General features: G+C 37.2%; 3 protein-coding genes across 3 annotated transcripts; all 3 read right to left on the reverse strand.

Annotated features, from left to right (window-relative positions):
- Window positions 1-619: 619 nt before the first annotated feature.
- On the reverse strand, window positions 620-2,021 carry LOC114417108. The gene is made up of 3 exons (XM_028382216.1): window positions 1,799-2,021; window positions 1,644-1,688; window positions 620-1,443 (listed from the first exon to the last, which is right to left on the reverse strand). The coding sequence occupies exons 1-3, from the start codon at window positions 1,949-1,951 to the stop codon at window positions 1,039-1,041; spliced, it is 603 nt and encodes a 200-aa protein (XP_028238017.1). The 5' UTR covers window positions 1,952-2,021; the 3' UTR covers window positions 620-1,038.
- A 180-nt stretch (window positions 2,022-2,201) lies between these two features.
- LOC114417107 (senescence-specific cysteine protease SAG39-like) lies at window positions 2,202-3,572 on the reverse strand. The gene is made up of 2 exons (XM_028382215.1): window positions 3,054-3,572; window positions 2,202-2,971 (listed from the first exon to the last, which is right to left on the reverse strand). The coding sequence occupies exons 1-2, from the start codon at window positions 3,490-3,492 to the stop codon at window positions 2,379-2,381; spliced, it is 1,032 nt and encodes a 343-aa protein (XP_028238016.1). The 5' UTR covers window positions 3,493-3,572; the 3' UTR covers window positions 2,202-2,378.
- A 1,807-nt stretch (window positions 3,573-5,379) lies between these two features.
- LOC114417109 (senescence-specific cysteine protease SAG39-like) lies at window positions 5,380-8,613 on the reverse strand. Its single transcript, XM_028382218.1, has 2 exons — window positions 6,167-8,613; window positions 5,380-6,083 (listed from the first exon to the last, which is right to left on the reverse strand). Exons 1-2 carry the CDS (start codon window positions 6,603-6,605, stop codon window positions 5,491-5,493), a joined length of 1,032 nt encoding a protein of 343 aa, XP_028238019.1. The 5' UTR covers window positions 6,606-8,613; the 3' UTR covers window positions 5,380-5,490.
- Window positions 8,614-17,335: the final 8,722 nt, after the last annotated feature.

Genomic DNA, 17,335 nt, shown 5'->3' on the forward strand with positions numbered 1-17,335 from the left:
TGAACTCCATTATTTTTAAGTAGTCAACGCTTTATAAATACAAATCTTTGTTATTTATATAGTCTTCTTTGTAGGAATTTTTAATCCAAGGCACTTCGAGTTCGAATCAAATTCAATTTGAACATAGTAGCATTAAATATACAATAAATCTATTTTATACTTTGTGCTGGATTTTCAATTTGTAAAAATGTTTTTGATCCTCTAGCCGTTCTAGGAATACAGATTATGTAAACTTTTCTATTCCTATAAGTGATATGCTTAAGATGGTGGCAGTGATTGGTTAAAGAAGACTTGTATATATAATTCAGTTTGCTTTATTATTTTATCATAATTCTTCTTCTTTCCAATTTATTATTCAAGTACTATAGTTGCTATAAATAACGGCTTACTTTACTATTAGAGAGTTACTCGAAAGTGCATTGAAGGAGATTCATTTATGTTTCCACTTAGATAGCTAGTCACATTTTTTTATTTTTTATTTTTTATTATGAGAATCATGTCCATGTAGTGCTTTCTTTCTACAACTCTAATTTTGCTGTTTTTTCTTTGCCTGCCCTTCCAGAAGATTCCCAGAAAGTGAGGGTGCAAAGGTGAGCAATTCTTTTATTCGGGGTTACCATTTAGAAATCTTTCTCATTTCTATTTGACTACTTTAATTTATCCATTCATTACATTTTTACTGAGGCCGATTCTTGGTGGCACCATGGGATTTGATGCAAATGCACGTTTTTGAGAATGAAACATAGAACTGCTGATTACTCATTTGCATTAGCTAGATACAGGTTTACATTGTTATTGTTTCCTATTGATTGGCCATAGTTCCCACTAGGAGAAAAAGAAACTACACTTTATGCAACTTCATATGAAGACACTGCAATAATTCTTAGCCTATACTTGCATGTTATTTTTTACTTTCAAATTTCAATATCCTTACAAGTTAGTATGTTGCTATAAAATGTGGAAGATGGGAAATAAAAGACCAGAGAGGAGAGGAGAGAGATCAAGAGAGAGAGAAGTAACCGAAGGTCGTTCATTCATTCAGCACGAAGCGAGAGAAGCGGAATCCAAAGTCGAGGCAACAGAGTCGCGAAGGTTGCTCCTCTTCCGCTTCAGCACCATTTTCGTTGGTTTCAGGTCTTTACTAGAAGCTTCAGGGATTGGGTTACGGGTTTCGTCGATCCTGTTCTCTTTCTGAGCCTGTGACAGCGAGTGGTTCACGACGCGGAGGCTCTGATCGGAGCAAGCAGCAGGGAACACGCTCTGGCCGTCGGAGAAGCTGATCTTCTCGACGGAGGTCACGCAGCACTCCTGCCAGCTGAGCTCGCCGAGATCTGCAACCACGTCCTCCAGCGCCACCGCCGCGAACGCCGACACGCTCTCGCTCACCGTTGACCGCGGCAGATCCACCAGATCCAGCGACTCCACCGCTTGCACCAGCACTTTCTGCGCACTAAATCGACTTAGGTTTTTGCAATTTCTCGAAACGAAAACCTATTCGAGAACATTCTCTTGTTCTTCGAAGATTCGCGGAGCGAAAAACACAGATCCTAGACTATTACCGCAACCTATATCTTCTCATTTTACTTAATTAGTGTTGTATAAAAAGAAAAAACTAATCGTATAGGCGTGAGTGAGAACAAAACCTTAGGAGCGTGGTGGATTTTCTTGAAGCCGTGAATGCGGATGACCTGTGATAGAAGGAAGAAGGAAAACGAATCGCGAGTGTTCAGAGAGAACGATCGGAATTTTTTTGAGAACGAGAACTGAAAATCGTATAGAACGAATCGAATTAAGGAACCTGATTGAGTTGATTCATGGTGAGCTGAAGCGTTTGGCGAGAGTGAACGAGGTGAAGGTAGTCCTCGAGGCACAGCTTTTCGTTCTTTGAAGCGCGTTTCTTCGTGGAGCTTGCTTGCGATTGCGGAATCGCTGTTGATAATTCTTCCGCCATTGTAATTCAAAACGGAAAGAGCGAGAGAGAAAGCGGAAATGCCACCTTTTATACCGTCATTAGGCGCACGTTAGTTCAGTAGTTCGTTAAGGGATCACTCAGCACTACTAGGTGCACTTGTTAATCATATTAAAATTTAAATATTAATTAAATGAATACGAGTACATAAAGTATGCACCTCCACAAAATCATTAGAAGTTAATCTGTTCACTTTATAAAACGAAAATCAAACTGGTGATGCGTGTGTATCTTAAGTCATAACCCATAAGATTCATAACCATGACTAATTTTTAGTTTCATAACAAGTGATAGGTACAGTGATTCATGTGAGGATACAATGTTATACACAAGTGATAGTGGAAAATGAGACTTAGAAGATATGTAAAACTGTATATAATTTAGGAATAGTGGTGTCCAAATTTGATAATTATGCAGTAGGGTAAGATGCCATCATAGCTATGCCACAGAGTCCTTCCTCAGCTTTTACACCCCTCTGCATTCTAATGTATCCTTCTTCGCCCCACTCGGTTCCCCAGGAGTTTTTAACCAACCAATACTCAGTTCCATCAGCGCTAACACCGTATCCCACGGCAGTGACACCGTGATCTAACTCTGTTCCACACGAACCAGTGAACACACCGCTCTGGTAAAATTGAAAGTCAGAGCCACTGGCATCAATGGCTACAGAAACTGGTTGATTCGCCACAGCTTTTTGCAGTGCCTTCTCATTGTTAACAGGAACATCTTCATAGCCAGTAATAGTAGCAACGTGGTTAGCTGCAGCCTTAGCATTGCATTTTCCATCAACAGCCTTATAGGGGTAATTGGGTTCATTGTTGAGTCCATGGTTTTGGATGATGAATTTGAAAGCACCATCCATAAAACCACCTGCACAACCTTGGTCCTCACCCTTTGTGTCACAATCAACGACTTCTTGTTCTGACAAAGATATCAATTTTCCAGCACTCAGTGCATGAATTCCTTCAGTTGCTGCAACTGCAGAAAAAGCCCAACAACATCCTACAATACAAGGTAAAATTAAAAGTTATTAGATAACAATTCAATTTAATTTGATTTGTGAAACAAATTATCAAGCACTTACCACATTGGCCTTGGTCCTTGATGGGTGTCACTGCACCCTTCTGCCTCCAATCCACTGTGGACGGTATTGCAGTCACATTTTCATACTTAAAAGTGGTTGTTCTTGTGATTGAGGAACACATGTGCCCCTTGAATCTATTTCTTGGTGCAATGAACTCCTCATTGGTGAGGTCTGCAAATTGATTGATGCCTAGCGTGTAAGGTTTGTTGGCAGCATTGTTGAAGGCTTCGATGTAATTCACATTTTCCTTAAATATCTTGAAACGCCTTTCCCTTTCCTGAGGGTCCTTATACACTTTGGCATAACGACCCATCCATTCTTCGTGCCTCTCATACATGGATGCATCTTGAAGAGTGCGACATGTGACTTGAAAAGCCAAGAATCCCGAACAGAAAAGCAATGCCAATGAAATTTGATAGAATTGATTTTTGGCAACCATGGTAGCTTAGCTAGTGTAGTGTGACAATAATTGGAACAAGTACTTCAGGCTGGTTAGTGAAATGTGTAAAAGATTTGTTGTTCCGTGCTATTTAGGAATATTTGTGGTCTTTATATAGGCATGTTAACGTTGAATTCTAAATTAGCCATTTCGGGATATTGCTACTATGGACAAATTACTTGTCAAGCGTAGCGTAGAGACTAGAGACTCGATAAGTCGATATATGGTGCCAAAGTAGTTCATTGAAAGGGAGAATGTGCGTATTGGGAAAGTTTAGTATTATAAAAATGGAGGTTTGAATTCTTTAGCAACTTCGTGGAGACAAATTAATAAGTGGAACGTAGATATTAATATTTAATTAAGACTACACGTCACGGTAAAACGGAGCATAACATGAAAACAACAAAGTAGTAGGTTTAATTAATCAAGATAGAGATTTGCTCTTATAACTAATTAATTAATTAACAAGTCATGCTTGTTTTTGCTGCATTAACAAGTGTTGCTAAAGTCACAACTTATGCCTTCTAAATTAAGTAGAGGGAGGTATTATTTTTTGACGCATGGATGTTCAAGTGATTGAGAGTTGCACATGCTAAAAACATTTTTCCTTGTAAGTGCTTATAGTCATAAAGGGATGTTAATTAAACCCTTAGATGTCAACAAGAAAATCATTAATTGTCATCAAATTCGGATGCCCTTTTTACGCTACAGCTGATCAAATTATGATTATATATATATATATATATATATATATATATATATATATATATATATATACACACACACACACATATGCATGTATTCGTGTGTATGAAATGAAGATGCAATAACATCAACACTGGCATGCAAAAATGAAATAATAAATAAATATTTGAAGATGTACAATGAAAAAAATACAGTGGAAAACAAAAAGATTTTGCATGCATTTAACAGGGGAATGAAGTTTGGTGATCGATCTAAGTCCATTACTTACACTCGTGTTTATATTCTTTTTGATGAGTACTTATCTGTTTATTTTTTTTTCCGGGTTAGGGACATAAGATATACTGCAACTCATTCAAGTGGATTCAAGAGAATTTTGTACATGTCAAAAATTAAATACGAGTTCTTATATTTAATAGATCATTATGTTATATGTAAATGCACTGAAACCTCATGCGTGTTATTTATTTGTTTATATTTTAATTTCAGTTAAAAAATGATCTCTAAAATATTAATTGGTGACATTTGTTATATGACAAAAATCTTATATATATATAATTTTTTTATTATAATTTTCATATGAAGTTTTTAATTTTATAAATTATACTTACATTCCTTAATTATTTTTTTTATTTGAATTAATGCTATAATTTTGACACTTCTTAGTTAAGTGTGATTATTCATAAATGAGTGATATTTTTCTTTATATTATTAGTATGAAATTAATATATATCGATTTTATGAATGATTAAATTTGATGGTAAAATTACTCACCACTTTAGTGAGATCTTTCTTTCACTCTTTCTAACCAGGTTCTTAATTAACAAAATTAAAATTCACAATTTCACTTACAAAACTAAGTCCAGTACTACGGATCAACCACTTGTTATTGAATTCCAAAACACAAGATAGAATGACGGGAAAGACCTGCATTTTTGTCTAATTAAATAGGCATTTTAATTAAAAGCTTGGAAAAGGACATACAAGAAGAGAAGTTGTAAGAAAGAACACTGTCTAAAGTGAGAGGCAATGAAGGAAGAGATTATTGCACTACACTTGTTAAATTAAATAGATACATAAAGTATATACGCATCTCCATAAAATCATTAGAAGTCTATTCACATCATAAAATAAAAATCAAACTCGTTATGCGTGTATCGGTGTGTGACTGTATATATATATATATATCATAACTAATGACCATGACTAATTTTTCATTTGATAATAATTGATAGGTACAATGATTCATACACCGTTATATGCACAACTGAAACTTAAAAAGATATGCAGAACTGTTTATGCAGTAGGGTAAGATGCCATCATAGCTATGCCACAGATTCCTTCCACAGCTTTCACACCCCTCTGCATCATAATGTAGCCTTCTTCACCCCACTCGGTTCCCCATGAGTTCTTAACCAACCAATACTTAGTTCCTTCATTGTTTTCACCATATCCCACAGCAGTGACACCGTGATCTAACTCAGTTCCACATGAACCAGTGAAAATACCGCTCTTGTAAAATTGAAAATCAGCACCACTGGCATCAATGGCTACAGAAACTGGTTGATTTGCTACGGCTTTTTGCAGTGCCTTCTCATTGTTAATAGGGACATCTTCATAGCCAGTGATGGTAGCAGCGTGGACCGCTTCTTCCTTTATATTGCATTTTCCATCAACACCCTTATAAGGGTAACTGGCTTCAGTGTTAATTCCATGATTTTGAATGATGAATTTGAAAGCACCATCCATATAACCACCCTCGCAACCATGGTCTGTACCCTTTGTGTCACAATCAACAACTTCCTGTTCTGAGAGAGAGACCAATTTTCCTGTACTTATCTTGTGAATTCCTTCAGTTGCTGCAATAGCAGAAAACGCCCAACAACATCCTACAAGATAAATTTATAGTTAGATAATCGTTCAATTTAATTAGACTTGGGAATGCCAATGAATAATCAAGCACTTAAATTACCACATGAGCCTTGGTTCTTGATGGGTGTAACTGCTCCTTTCTGTCTCCAATCTATTGAGTCTGGTAGCACAGTCACATTTTCATACTTAAAAGTGGTTGTTCTTGTGTTTGAGGAACGCGTGTGCCCATTGAATCTATTTCTTGGCACAATGAACTCCTCGCTGGTGAGGTCTGCAAATTGATTAATGCCTAGCTTGTAAGGTTTATTGGCAGCATTGTTGAAGGCTTCAATGTAATTCACATTTTCCTTAAATACCCTGAAACGTTTTTCCTTTTCCTCAGGATCCTTATACACCTTGCCATAACGAGCCATCCATTGTTCGTGCCTCTCATACATGGATGCATCTTGGAGAGTGCGAGATGCGACTTGAAAAGCCAAGAATCCCAAACAGAAAAATAATGCCAATGAAATATGATGGAACTGAATTTTGGTGGCCATGGGAGGTACTAAGTACTAGCTAGTGTGATGGTGGGAACAAATATTTCTGGTTGCTCAATGAGAGGTGAAGATGTTGTGCTGGTACTCCAGATCGTTTGAGGTATATATATGAAGTCACGTTGAATCATAAACTAACTGTTTTAGATTTTTAACTGAAAGATTTTTATTTATGTTATTTCTTTTTGTAGTTGATAGGAATTCGTGAAGACCCCTGTGTTTGGTCAATGTACTCAAAACAATTTACCTGTCAAGGAAACCTGATACAACCATTGTTGGGTCTGCACAAGAGTGGTCTATGAGTCTAGCCCAATATTTCTATATGTTCTCCTTTAGATATTAGGCCTAGGCCCAAGTAAATAAGACAGTAGATCCTAGAAAGCATTTGACAATTGTTAGGCATTCTGTTCGTGTATTTTTGTTATTGCATTCTGTTCTTAATGGGTATACCGTTATATATATGATTTGTAATGGTGCTGCAAGAAAAAGAATAAATTCAGTTTAGGTTCCTATTTTCTTCTCGCTTTCTAATTTCTGTGCAGTTCTCCCTTACTTGAAAAGGGCTTGTATCAAAAACCCAAATATAAAAACTAGAGATTTTTTTGTTATATGTCACAGGTTCAAATATATACTGATTTTATTGTACTAATTTTTGCTGTAAAACTTGTCTGGTCATGTTTATTTTTGGGTGAGATTTTTTTAAATTATGTTTTTGTCATCCAAAAAATTCAAATTGAGATTTTGTTAAAGGGATCTAAATTCAATTCTACTTAAACGAGTGTATTTTTGGTATAAAAATGAATAAATTTTTTAAACTTCAAACTAGCAAAGTGACAAGACTAACTTCAAATTAGCCTTAAGGGCAAAAGTACAAAACAGGACTCATAAAAAGAAACGTATGCAGAACACCAACTAGTACATACTCACACTGAGTGATAGGCAGCAAGATCCAAAGGACAGGCCCAAAAGGAGGATTGAACCAGCTCACCATTTGAAAGATTATGTTTAAGGGAGTTTGGGCACCAATTATGCTATTTTCATAGTGCCCCATTGTGCTATAATCATTAGTGAATAATTCTGTTAGTTCTGTTAGTAGTACTTGCATTTTGGCAATTCTGTTATAGTGCTCTATTAGTGCATAGGTGATTCTGTTATTGGCTTTTGTTTGCTAGCAAGCACTAATAGTTATAAATATCTGAGATGTATTAAAAAGAAGATAAGAATGATATAAGCAATTTCCCTTCTCTATCTTAAGTTCTTACCTTGTCTCCTGTTCTACAATTCTTCCTTTACGCTTCCTCTTCCTCTCAATTTCGTTTTTCCTTTTCCTCTTCCCAAAATCCTCTATTTTTTCTGCATACCACCAAACGACGATCTCAGACTTATTCACTGTTAGATCGTCGTGAAATTTGAGCACTAGGTTTGAAACTCATTTCCAAACATTCTCACCGTTAGGAATTACGAAAACATGTTGGAACTGAGAAAAATACCATTTACATCGTAGCTTTTTCTTTTTTCACAAAAACGCAGAACTATCTCAGTAAAACTATGATCCTGAACTCGTTAACTATTGGATTGTTGTGAAATTTTGATATGTGGTTCAAGATTCATTTCTGCACATTTTCAATATTGGGATTTACAAAATAACATATGTGGAGGGAGAAATACTCATCGCACGTAAACAGTGGAATAGAGGCTTCAATCCTTCTCCTTCTCTCTAACGTTTGGGAACTCTATCAAAATAGTTAGAGGAAAAACTTGAAGAATTTCAGGAAACCGCTAGAGATACCACTATTGCTGTCACAATACACACGTGAGCCCGCTTAGAGGTAAGAGATGAGTTATTCACAATTGGAAAGTAGTGAGAACATGTGTAGGGATCCTTAGAGTATCAACTGAAATGGGTTTTTGGGGTGTTTATGCAAATTTTGATTCTATCTTTATAATTACAACTGTGAATTATATATGTTTGATGAACCAATTGATGTCCCAATGAGAAATTGATGTGTTCTTGTGCTGAGTGTGAACCTTTAAAAAAATTGAGTTCTTTTTACTAACATGAATTATACTCTAAATAATATTATTTAATGATTTATTTTATACAAATTATTATCATGTTCTATATTTTCCCACGATGATGATCAACATGTTATGCCTAGTATTACAATATATATATATATATATATATATATATATTAATACTAAAATAATAAATTAAATAAAGTTGTAAGGTTAATGCCTAGTAGTAATTTCTTTTGATGTAATCTTAAATTAATTGTTGTAGAAACTCTTTTGATTAAAAATAATGTAGTTTGATTTAATATATATATATATATATATATATATATATATATATATAATATGTTTTGTGTTATGCAAATATTATTACTGTGTGATGTGTATATGAGTTATGAGGCATGATAAATTATTATAATAAAATTATAATATTGTTATGGAGATTGAGTAGTGCAAAGTTGAATGTGTCAATTGGAGAGATACATGTAAACATGAGATGATTGATTGTGACATAATGAGATGCGAAATTATGTACATGAGTTTTAGTTGTGAATAAGTGTGTGGTTAACACTTGATGTGACATTACTTGTGTTGTGAGCTGTGAATTATACAATAACCCGACCATTGTTTATCTTGATAAAAATGTTGATGCACAATCTTAAAGGGAAAATGTAGGTTTCCTAGTTAGGAATCAGTGTTAAATTGTAGCGCAATGTGTAAAAAATGTTTGAAACATGAGTATGAGGTCGTGGGTATTGTATAACTCATGAATAGTGTCTGCTTATAATATTATTGTGGAAATCGAGTATAAGTACAAAGTTGAACATCTATTAATTTGTGAGATACATGTAAACCTGTGATGGTGGATTGTGACATTCTGATATGTTAAATTGTGGACACGATATTTGATTGTGAATAAGAGTGTGTGTTTAACACTTGATGTGACAATAATTGTGTTGTGAACTGTGAATTATACAGTAACCCAACCAGTGTTTATATTGAGAAAAGTGTTTATGCGCAGTGTTAAAGAGAAAGTGTAGGTTCCTAGTTAGGAACCGGTGTTAAATTGTAGTGCAATGTGTTAAACGTATTTGAAACACGAGTGTGAGGTCATGGGTATTGTATAATTCATGAGTAGTGTCTGCTTTCAAAAATTATTTTAGGGGTTGGACCTGAATCAGAAAGGTGAGGCCCTAATGGATTCTTCGGAGTCTAGGCCTTGGGGGTAAAGACACTCGATTTGAGTGCTTCTTTAAGCCTATGTTGATCCCATATGGTTGGAGCATTCTCGCAAAACGGAGTGATCCTGACTGGTCACATTATGATTTTACTTAGTGAAAGTGAACTGACATACCCATTGTGTCGTGTGTCTTGTTATGTACTCCTAAGCGCCCAGGGTGGTTTTTCACTAACATGGTATCACATGGCATGTAGGCTTGAGTCTTAGTATAATTGTTGCATAACACTTGTTAGTTGTTTATTATGAAATTGATGAGTGTTATTGCGTCTTGACTCGAGTGTGTGATTCATGTGTAATGTGATTAGTGATTGAAAAACAAATTTTAAAGATAAAGTGGTGAAGTGATGTCGGTTGTATTAAGTTGAGTTATGTTATAAATATTTTCATAATTTATTTTGATTACGTCTTGTTTATTTGTTATGTTATTTTTTGTGTGATAACTCACTCCTTATGTGCTATTTGTGTTTGGATCATGTGATGATCTTGAACCTTGTGTTCATGGGAGCAGATGATTAGGTGGATGACTTCAAAGAACCTCGGTCAAAGGACGTTGGGACACAATGCTCTGATAGGATGTGACATTGGGGATGAGTTTTTATTTTAATTGCATGATGTTATTTTATTTTATTTTACCTTACTGATTTAACAAAACTCTTTTTGTAAACTTTGACGGTCTTGTTTTGAGTCGAATATGTTTTTAATAAGTCTTATTTGGTAATAGTGAAGTGAATGTGAACCTTTTATCATTTTGAAATGCTTTTATTTAAATGTGTTTTAAGAAATTTTAATTAATTATAATTTATTATTCCTTATATTATTAGTACATATATGTATGGAGTAGAGGGTGTTACAGATTTCACACGTTCTAAATCCACCTTAGATAATCTTGAAGATGCCATCGGAAAACTCGCCTCCTCGCAACTAAATCTTATGGCCAACCAAACCACCATGTCCACTAAGCTCAATGACCTCATATAGAAAATGTCCTTCCAAAAACCAATCAACCCTCACATTCTTCCTCATCGACCTCGGTTTGATGGCTCAGACCCACTGGGGTGGATCTTCAAGATCACCTAGTTCTTTGACCACCACGCGACCTTTGATAGTGAACGTTTGATGATTGCCTTGTTTTACATGGATGGTCCAACACTTGCTTAGTTTCAGTGGATGTCTCGCAATGGACAAATCGTGTCCTAGTCCAGCTTCTTAAAGGCATTGGAAGCTCGATTTGCTTCTTCTCATTACTATGATCCCGCCAGTTTCAGTGGATGTCTTTCAATGGACAAATCGCGTCCTTTGTTGAATTGATTACCATGGTGAGTTCTCCACTGTCCTTGCTGCTGGTTGTAATTCTGGCCATGAAATCCTAAGTATCCACCTACATTAAAATTTTGTCTTGGCTGGTTTCCCATGTAATTAACTTCGTGTGTTGTATCTTCAGTAGGAATACAACAACCAGATTCGTGAGCTCCACCACAAATAGTACAACCTACAACCTGCAAAACAAAATAAGGTAAAGGTTGACTTGCATTTAATTGAGTTGGCAACTTACTTAATGTCTCTGTTAAGATCTCAAGCTGCTTGGACAACAACTTGTTCTGTGCCAACAAAGCGTCCTGTGATGAAAGCTCTAACAAACTTCTCTTGGTGGGAATGTGTGTCCTGTCACGCAAGATAGCGTGATCACTAGCAGCCATATTTTCAATCAATTTCATTGCCTCTTCTGGGGTCTTCAATTTAATTTTCCCCCCAGCAGAAGCGTCAAGTAACTGCTTTGATTGTGGCCTCAACCCATCAATGAAGATATTAAGCTGGATAGGCTTGGAGAATCCGTGGGTTGGAGTTTTTCGTAGCAAGCTACGGAATCGTTCCAATGCTTCATTCAATGACTCATCAGGAAACTAGTGGAATGAAGAAATAACTGCCTTTCCCTCTGCAGTTTTTGACTCAGGAAAATACTTTTTCAAAAATTTTTCAACAACCTCATCCCAAGTCTTCAAACTGTTGCCCTTGAATGAGTGTAGCCATTTCTTGGCTTCGCTGGATAGTGAAAATGAAAACAAGCTTAGCCTAACTGCGTCTTCTGGCACACCAAAATTTTTGACAGTATTGTATATCTCAATATATGTTGTCAAATATGCATATGGGTCCTCGTTGGGTAGACCATGAAATAAATTCCGTTGTATCAGCTGAATTAAAGAATGTGGGTATGTGATGTTGTGTGCTTGCACCTCTGGCCGCACAATACTTGTAAAGAATTGCGGCACAATAAAGCTTGAGTAGTCCTTAAGAGTGACTCTGCGAGGTTGATCTTCAGCCATCCTATGAGCTTCAGATGCACTTGTGTGAGATTCCCTTGGTTGTGGGAAAATAGAAGATGATTATGATGAACAAGGCTCCTCTTGAATAGGTACTGCACTTTCCTGTAAGATTTTTCTTCGCCGTTCTGCGTTGTTTCTTCTGCAAGTAGCTTCAATCTCTAAGTCCAAATCAACTAAATCACCTGCAGAAGATCTACGGTGCATACAAAACACTAGCAAGAATAGTGGTTAACCAATTCAAGAGAAAAAACAAATTCTGCACTAACTAAATATTCACAAAAACAAATAATTAAAGAGTAAAGAATTAATGCCTACAATTGAACTAGACTTCCCAAATGGAAAGAAGTTCCCTGGCAACGGCACCAAAAACTTGTTCCACCCCTGTACTACTTGTTATTATGGATGCGAAATCTTATCGGCAAGTGTACCGAGTCGTGCAAGTAATAACAAAACTGTAAGAAACCGAGTATCGAACTCACGAAACTTGTTTCATTTAGTGAAGCATCATTCAATAAGTAGACATTTGTATAAAAAGACAATGAACATGAATAAAACTATGGTGTTTGCCATTCTAATTACTAATTGCAGAAAATATGAGGAAATGGGTGTTAAAACAGATAATTAAAAACGTTGGGTCCTCCTACTGAGTTACTTGATGCAATTAAGGGTTTTTCTCTATTCGAAGGTGTTCATGTGTTCTATGCTGATGACAACATTCCCAAACATCGATGTCTCGCATGAGTGGACAAATTCTAATTAAACTTCACTCTCGGATGTCCCGTCGAACTTAGTTTAATCGAACAACATTAGGGTCACAACATAATAAAACTAAATTACCGCACTCCGTGTCCAAACATACGATAACCTAGCCCGTTCTATCTAGTTCTAAGGATGCAGTACATTTTCCAATGCTAAAGCTCCTAACTTTACATACAAATGAGTGATCAAGCCACAAACATGCATAGATTAAGCACATATAGAAACATTGAACACATAAAAACAACTTTAAATAGATATGATAAGAATTTACATCAAGTTCTCAGCAGAATTCCCCAACAAGGGATTTAGCCTTCCATCACAAGGCAACACCTTTCACAAGTAGGAAGTGGGTTTTCAGAGAAAATAACATATTACACACTGGTGGGGATGTCTCCTCCACCTCTAAAAACCTAGAAATCATTTCTAAACCTAAGATCCTCCTAAAAGCTAAGGTTTTTGCTTCCTTGCTCTGTTTTGCGCCTCTATTCTCTGTTCTTCACACTCTATCCGCCAAGCTCTCTCTTTTCTTTCACTTCAGGCTTTAAAAAGGGCTTTCTATCCTTGAAGGCTTGCTTAACGCCATTTTCGCACTTAACGTGAGTAAGTGATCTTTGGCTAAGCGAGCCAGACGCGCTAAGCGCCAGAAGAGACAGATGACTCGCTAGGCGAGCTGATGACACATTGAGCACATGCTTGCATGGCATATTTCCTTCAAGATTCCTCTTACTCATTAAGCGGGCTGATGTCTCGCTTAGCGGATAATACTCGCTAAGCGCATGGTCCAGGCTTAGCGAGACAAAAGTTGCTGCTCCTTCAAAATTTTCTCCTTTTTACCTGAAATTGAAGTGAAATTTGCATTAATTCCATGCGGAGAGCCTCTACTGAGCAAAGATAAAACTAAACAAGAAAATATTTACAATCCTACAAAAAGTTAGTCGTATATGACGATTAACAGTAATCCACACAAAACTGCCATAACCTGTCGTGTTTCTTAACCAGTAGCACTGGAGAAGAGAATGGACTGGTGCTCGGTTGAATGAGGCCTTTCTAAAGCATAGATTCAACTTGTAGTTCAATTTCACACTTCTGATAGTGTGGATAATGATATGGGCACACATTGACTGGGGTTGACTGGGGAAGAAAGTGAATGTGATGGTCAGTGTCACACTCCGACGGTAAAGCTTGGGGTTGCTGGAGTAGGGTATGGAACCTAGTGAGGAGTGTTTGGATTGCGGGATAAGGTTTCTAAATGGTGGGGGAAGCCATGTCGTCGAGCACCGCTGTGATGTGGCAATAGAGGCCAGTTCCCTGTGTTTGAGACAACCGGTGAAACTGGGACGGGGTCAACATGCCCAGGGTTGATTCATTGCAGTGATGAGTTCGACCAAGCTGTCATCATGGAAGAACTTCATACATAGTGTATTATAATCTATGAGTATCGGGCCCAAGGATTTGAGCCACTAAATGCCCAACGCCACGTTGGCACCAGAGATAGGTAACACATAGAGATCAACCGTGAACTAGGTTGATTGAATGTCAATAGATATCGCCTCGCATATGCATGTACACTAGAGATGTTGGCCATTTGCCAGCATGACTCGTAAGGGATTGTTCTCGCAACAGGGTAAACGCAACAGGGTTACCAATAGTTGTTGGATGAAATTGTGCATGCTGCCACCGTCCACCAGCACCACCACCTGGTGATCGGCAATCAGGCCCAACAAGCGCAACGTTTCTGGGGCAAGATGACCCGCCAAGGAGTTGAAACTAATTTGGGCCGAGCATGGGTCAATGTTGTCGGGAGGGTCAAGAGGCGGGTCATATGGCACTATATTAGGCAGAGTTGTGTCTTCATCATCTGCGATCAACAGAAAAACCCTAGAGGCACAACCGTGACCTCTATGGTATTTCTTGTCGCAGTTGAAGCAGAGGCTGCGCTCATGCTGGGAAGCTAGTTCGTCTGGGGAGAGGCGCTTCAATGACGGTGGTGTAGGACGACCTGGAGAAGGAAGTAGCGGTGGAAGGGAAACAGAATGCGGCGGTGGCAAGGGTTGGTGTGGCGGAGCACGAGGGCGAGACGAATGACGGACGCCCAAGAGTTTCTCCTCTTGGAGGCAATCCAGACTGGCCGCTTGCACGAAGGTCAGGGGTTGGTGTGCTTCCACTTCATGCCGAATTTCCGGAGTAAGGCTCGATACAAAACAACTCAGGAGGAAGGGCGACAGAAGGCCAATGATTTGATTGGCAAGGTCTTCGAACTCCGACAGGTACTGTGCTACTGTTCCTCACTGTGTTAATTTGAATAGAGCTCCGATAGGGTCCTTGTATTGTGATGGTATGAACCTGGTTTATAGGGCTTGAAGAAAAATGGGCCAGGAGGTGAATTGGCCGTTACCGGTCATCCATTGGAACCATGCCAGTGCTCGTCCCTCCATATAAAACGAGGCAATTGTAAGTCGGTCCTATTCTGGTGTCCCGTGGCACTCAAAAAATTGGTTGATCTTGAAGACCTAACCAAGCGGTTTGGTGGCATCAAAGCGGGGCACATCTAATTTCATGCGGTGGTTATTTGCAGGTACTGACGGCAGTGGCGGAACATACAAGGTTGAGGAAGGGGATGATGAGAGGATGGGCGTCATGCGGTGGAGCAGTTCATTAATATAGAGGGTCAAGGATTGCATGGATTCCCCAAGGACATCTAATGATTGGTGAGCCTGAGCAAAGCATCATCGAGTTTGTCGGAAGACCCCATGGGTGAAGGTGGGGAGGAAGCTCAATGAGAGCACCAAAATTGATAAGGAAGCAAGAAAAGGGAAAGCTGGCTTCGAGGGCCAGAACCTCCAGACAAGGTAGGAAGGAAAATGAAGCTTATATTCATATCCATTGTTCATTACAATTGCCTTATTTATACTAATTTCTGACTAACAAAATTTGTCATTTTGTGCAAAGGAATATTGGCTAACAGATTATGGTTAGGCTTGTCTACCTAAGGCGGAGCAGCACCTAATTTAGCAATCTTCCATTCCAGGTCAGCCTCCTCTCTTTCTCTTTTTCATATACGTAATCACCGAGGTAAGAGGGCTTTGTGATGACCCTCTTTGATCTTCCTTCTATCTGCACCCCTGACTTGTATTCCTGCACCTCTGGTTCTTGTTCTTCGTTTACTGCCCCCTTTTCCTCAGCCTTTGTATCAAGATATATCAATTATATATCAAATAATAGTGCCACATGAGGCATGTATATATATGGTAAATTTTAAATTGTGATCTGTATAAATTGAAGTACCATCTCAACTTAGCTCATTGTTTCTCTTTGACTTATCGTGGTCTATGGTTCCAAATAATTTATACGAGCTGGCCTTTTGATATAACACCTATGACGATTTTCATTTTCATTAAAGCATGATAGAATTTTGAATGAATTTAAAGTGTTGATATATTGGTTAAGGAATCAATAGATTTAGTAGTTGCAATGGTCAATCAATATAATCTATCGGTTATTATTTTAAGAATATGGGAGCTACAAATCTTGGTCATATAATCACACGGTATCGATGATTATGATTAGAAGTTATTTAGTGATGACATGACTACTTGGAAGAGGCATGTGCATACATGTTCTCGTTTAGGATAAATGATATCCAAGAAATTGAAAAGAAAAAAAATTGTATTAAGAGGAGAAATGGAAGAACAAAACCACAATCCCAAAAGGATTGATGAGTTGAAGAGGATTCACCACAAAAATTCCCATTCTTTGATAAGAACCTAGGGTTCCAAGTATGGAGCAAATAAGTAGTAACAAATTATCTCTGAATTATCAGATGTATTCTCAATTCAAAATGATCAATTTTTTTTACAATTCGTTTAACAGTCTTGTTTACACTTTTAAGATACTTTGGATGTGTTTGGTTAAGAGGACGAAAATAGAAGATAATTTTAAAATTAAAGTAGTGTGTAAAAGACATTAATTCCTTGTGAAAAATACACAAATTTTCTCTTATTTCTTCATTCCCACCCTAATCCAAACATCACCTGTTTGTCTTGCACTTTAAAGTGTCATATCAAATTTAAAGCGTCATGATCAAAGCATGAACACACACGATGTTTTAAGAGGTTATGTGACTATTTACTAACTTTCAATGTGATTACTACTTGAAACAAGAAATGATCTCACCAAACATATGGGAGGATGTTATCTATTGATAGATGGACAGAATCAATTCACACTGTGTATCAATTTCTTGCATTTAATATATTTTTCTAAAATTGGTAAAAAAATACTAAATAATTCAATGGTTATACTCACTCTGAATTAATTTCACACTAATTAATAAAAATTTAGTTATCATTATTTAATTTTATTAAAAAAGAATAATTGAAAATCAAATTGCTATTAAA

This window comes from Glycine soja, chromosome 6 (assembly GCF_004193775.1).
Source record: "Glycine soja cultivar W05 chromosome 6, ASM419377v2, whole genome shotgun sequence".
Lineage (NCBI taxonomy): Eukaryota > Viridiplantae > Streptophyta > Magnoliopsida > Fabales > Fabaceae > Glycine > Glycine soja.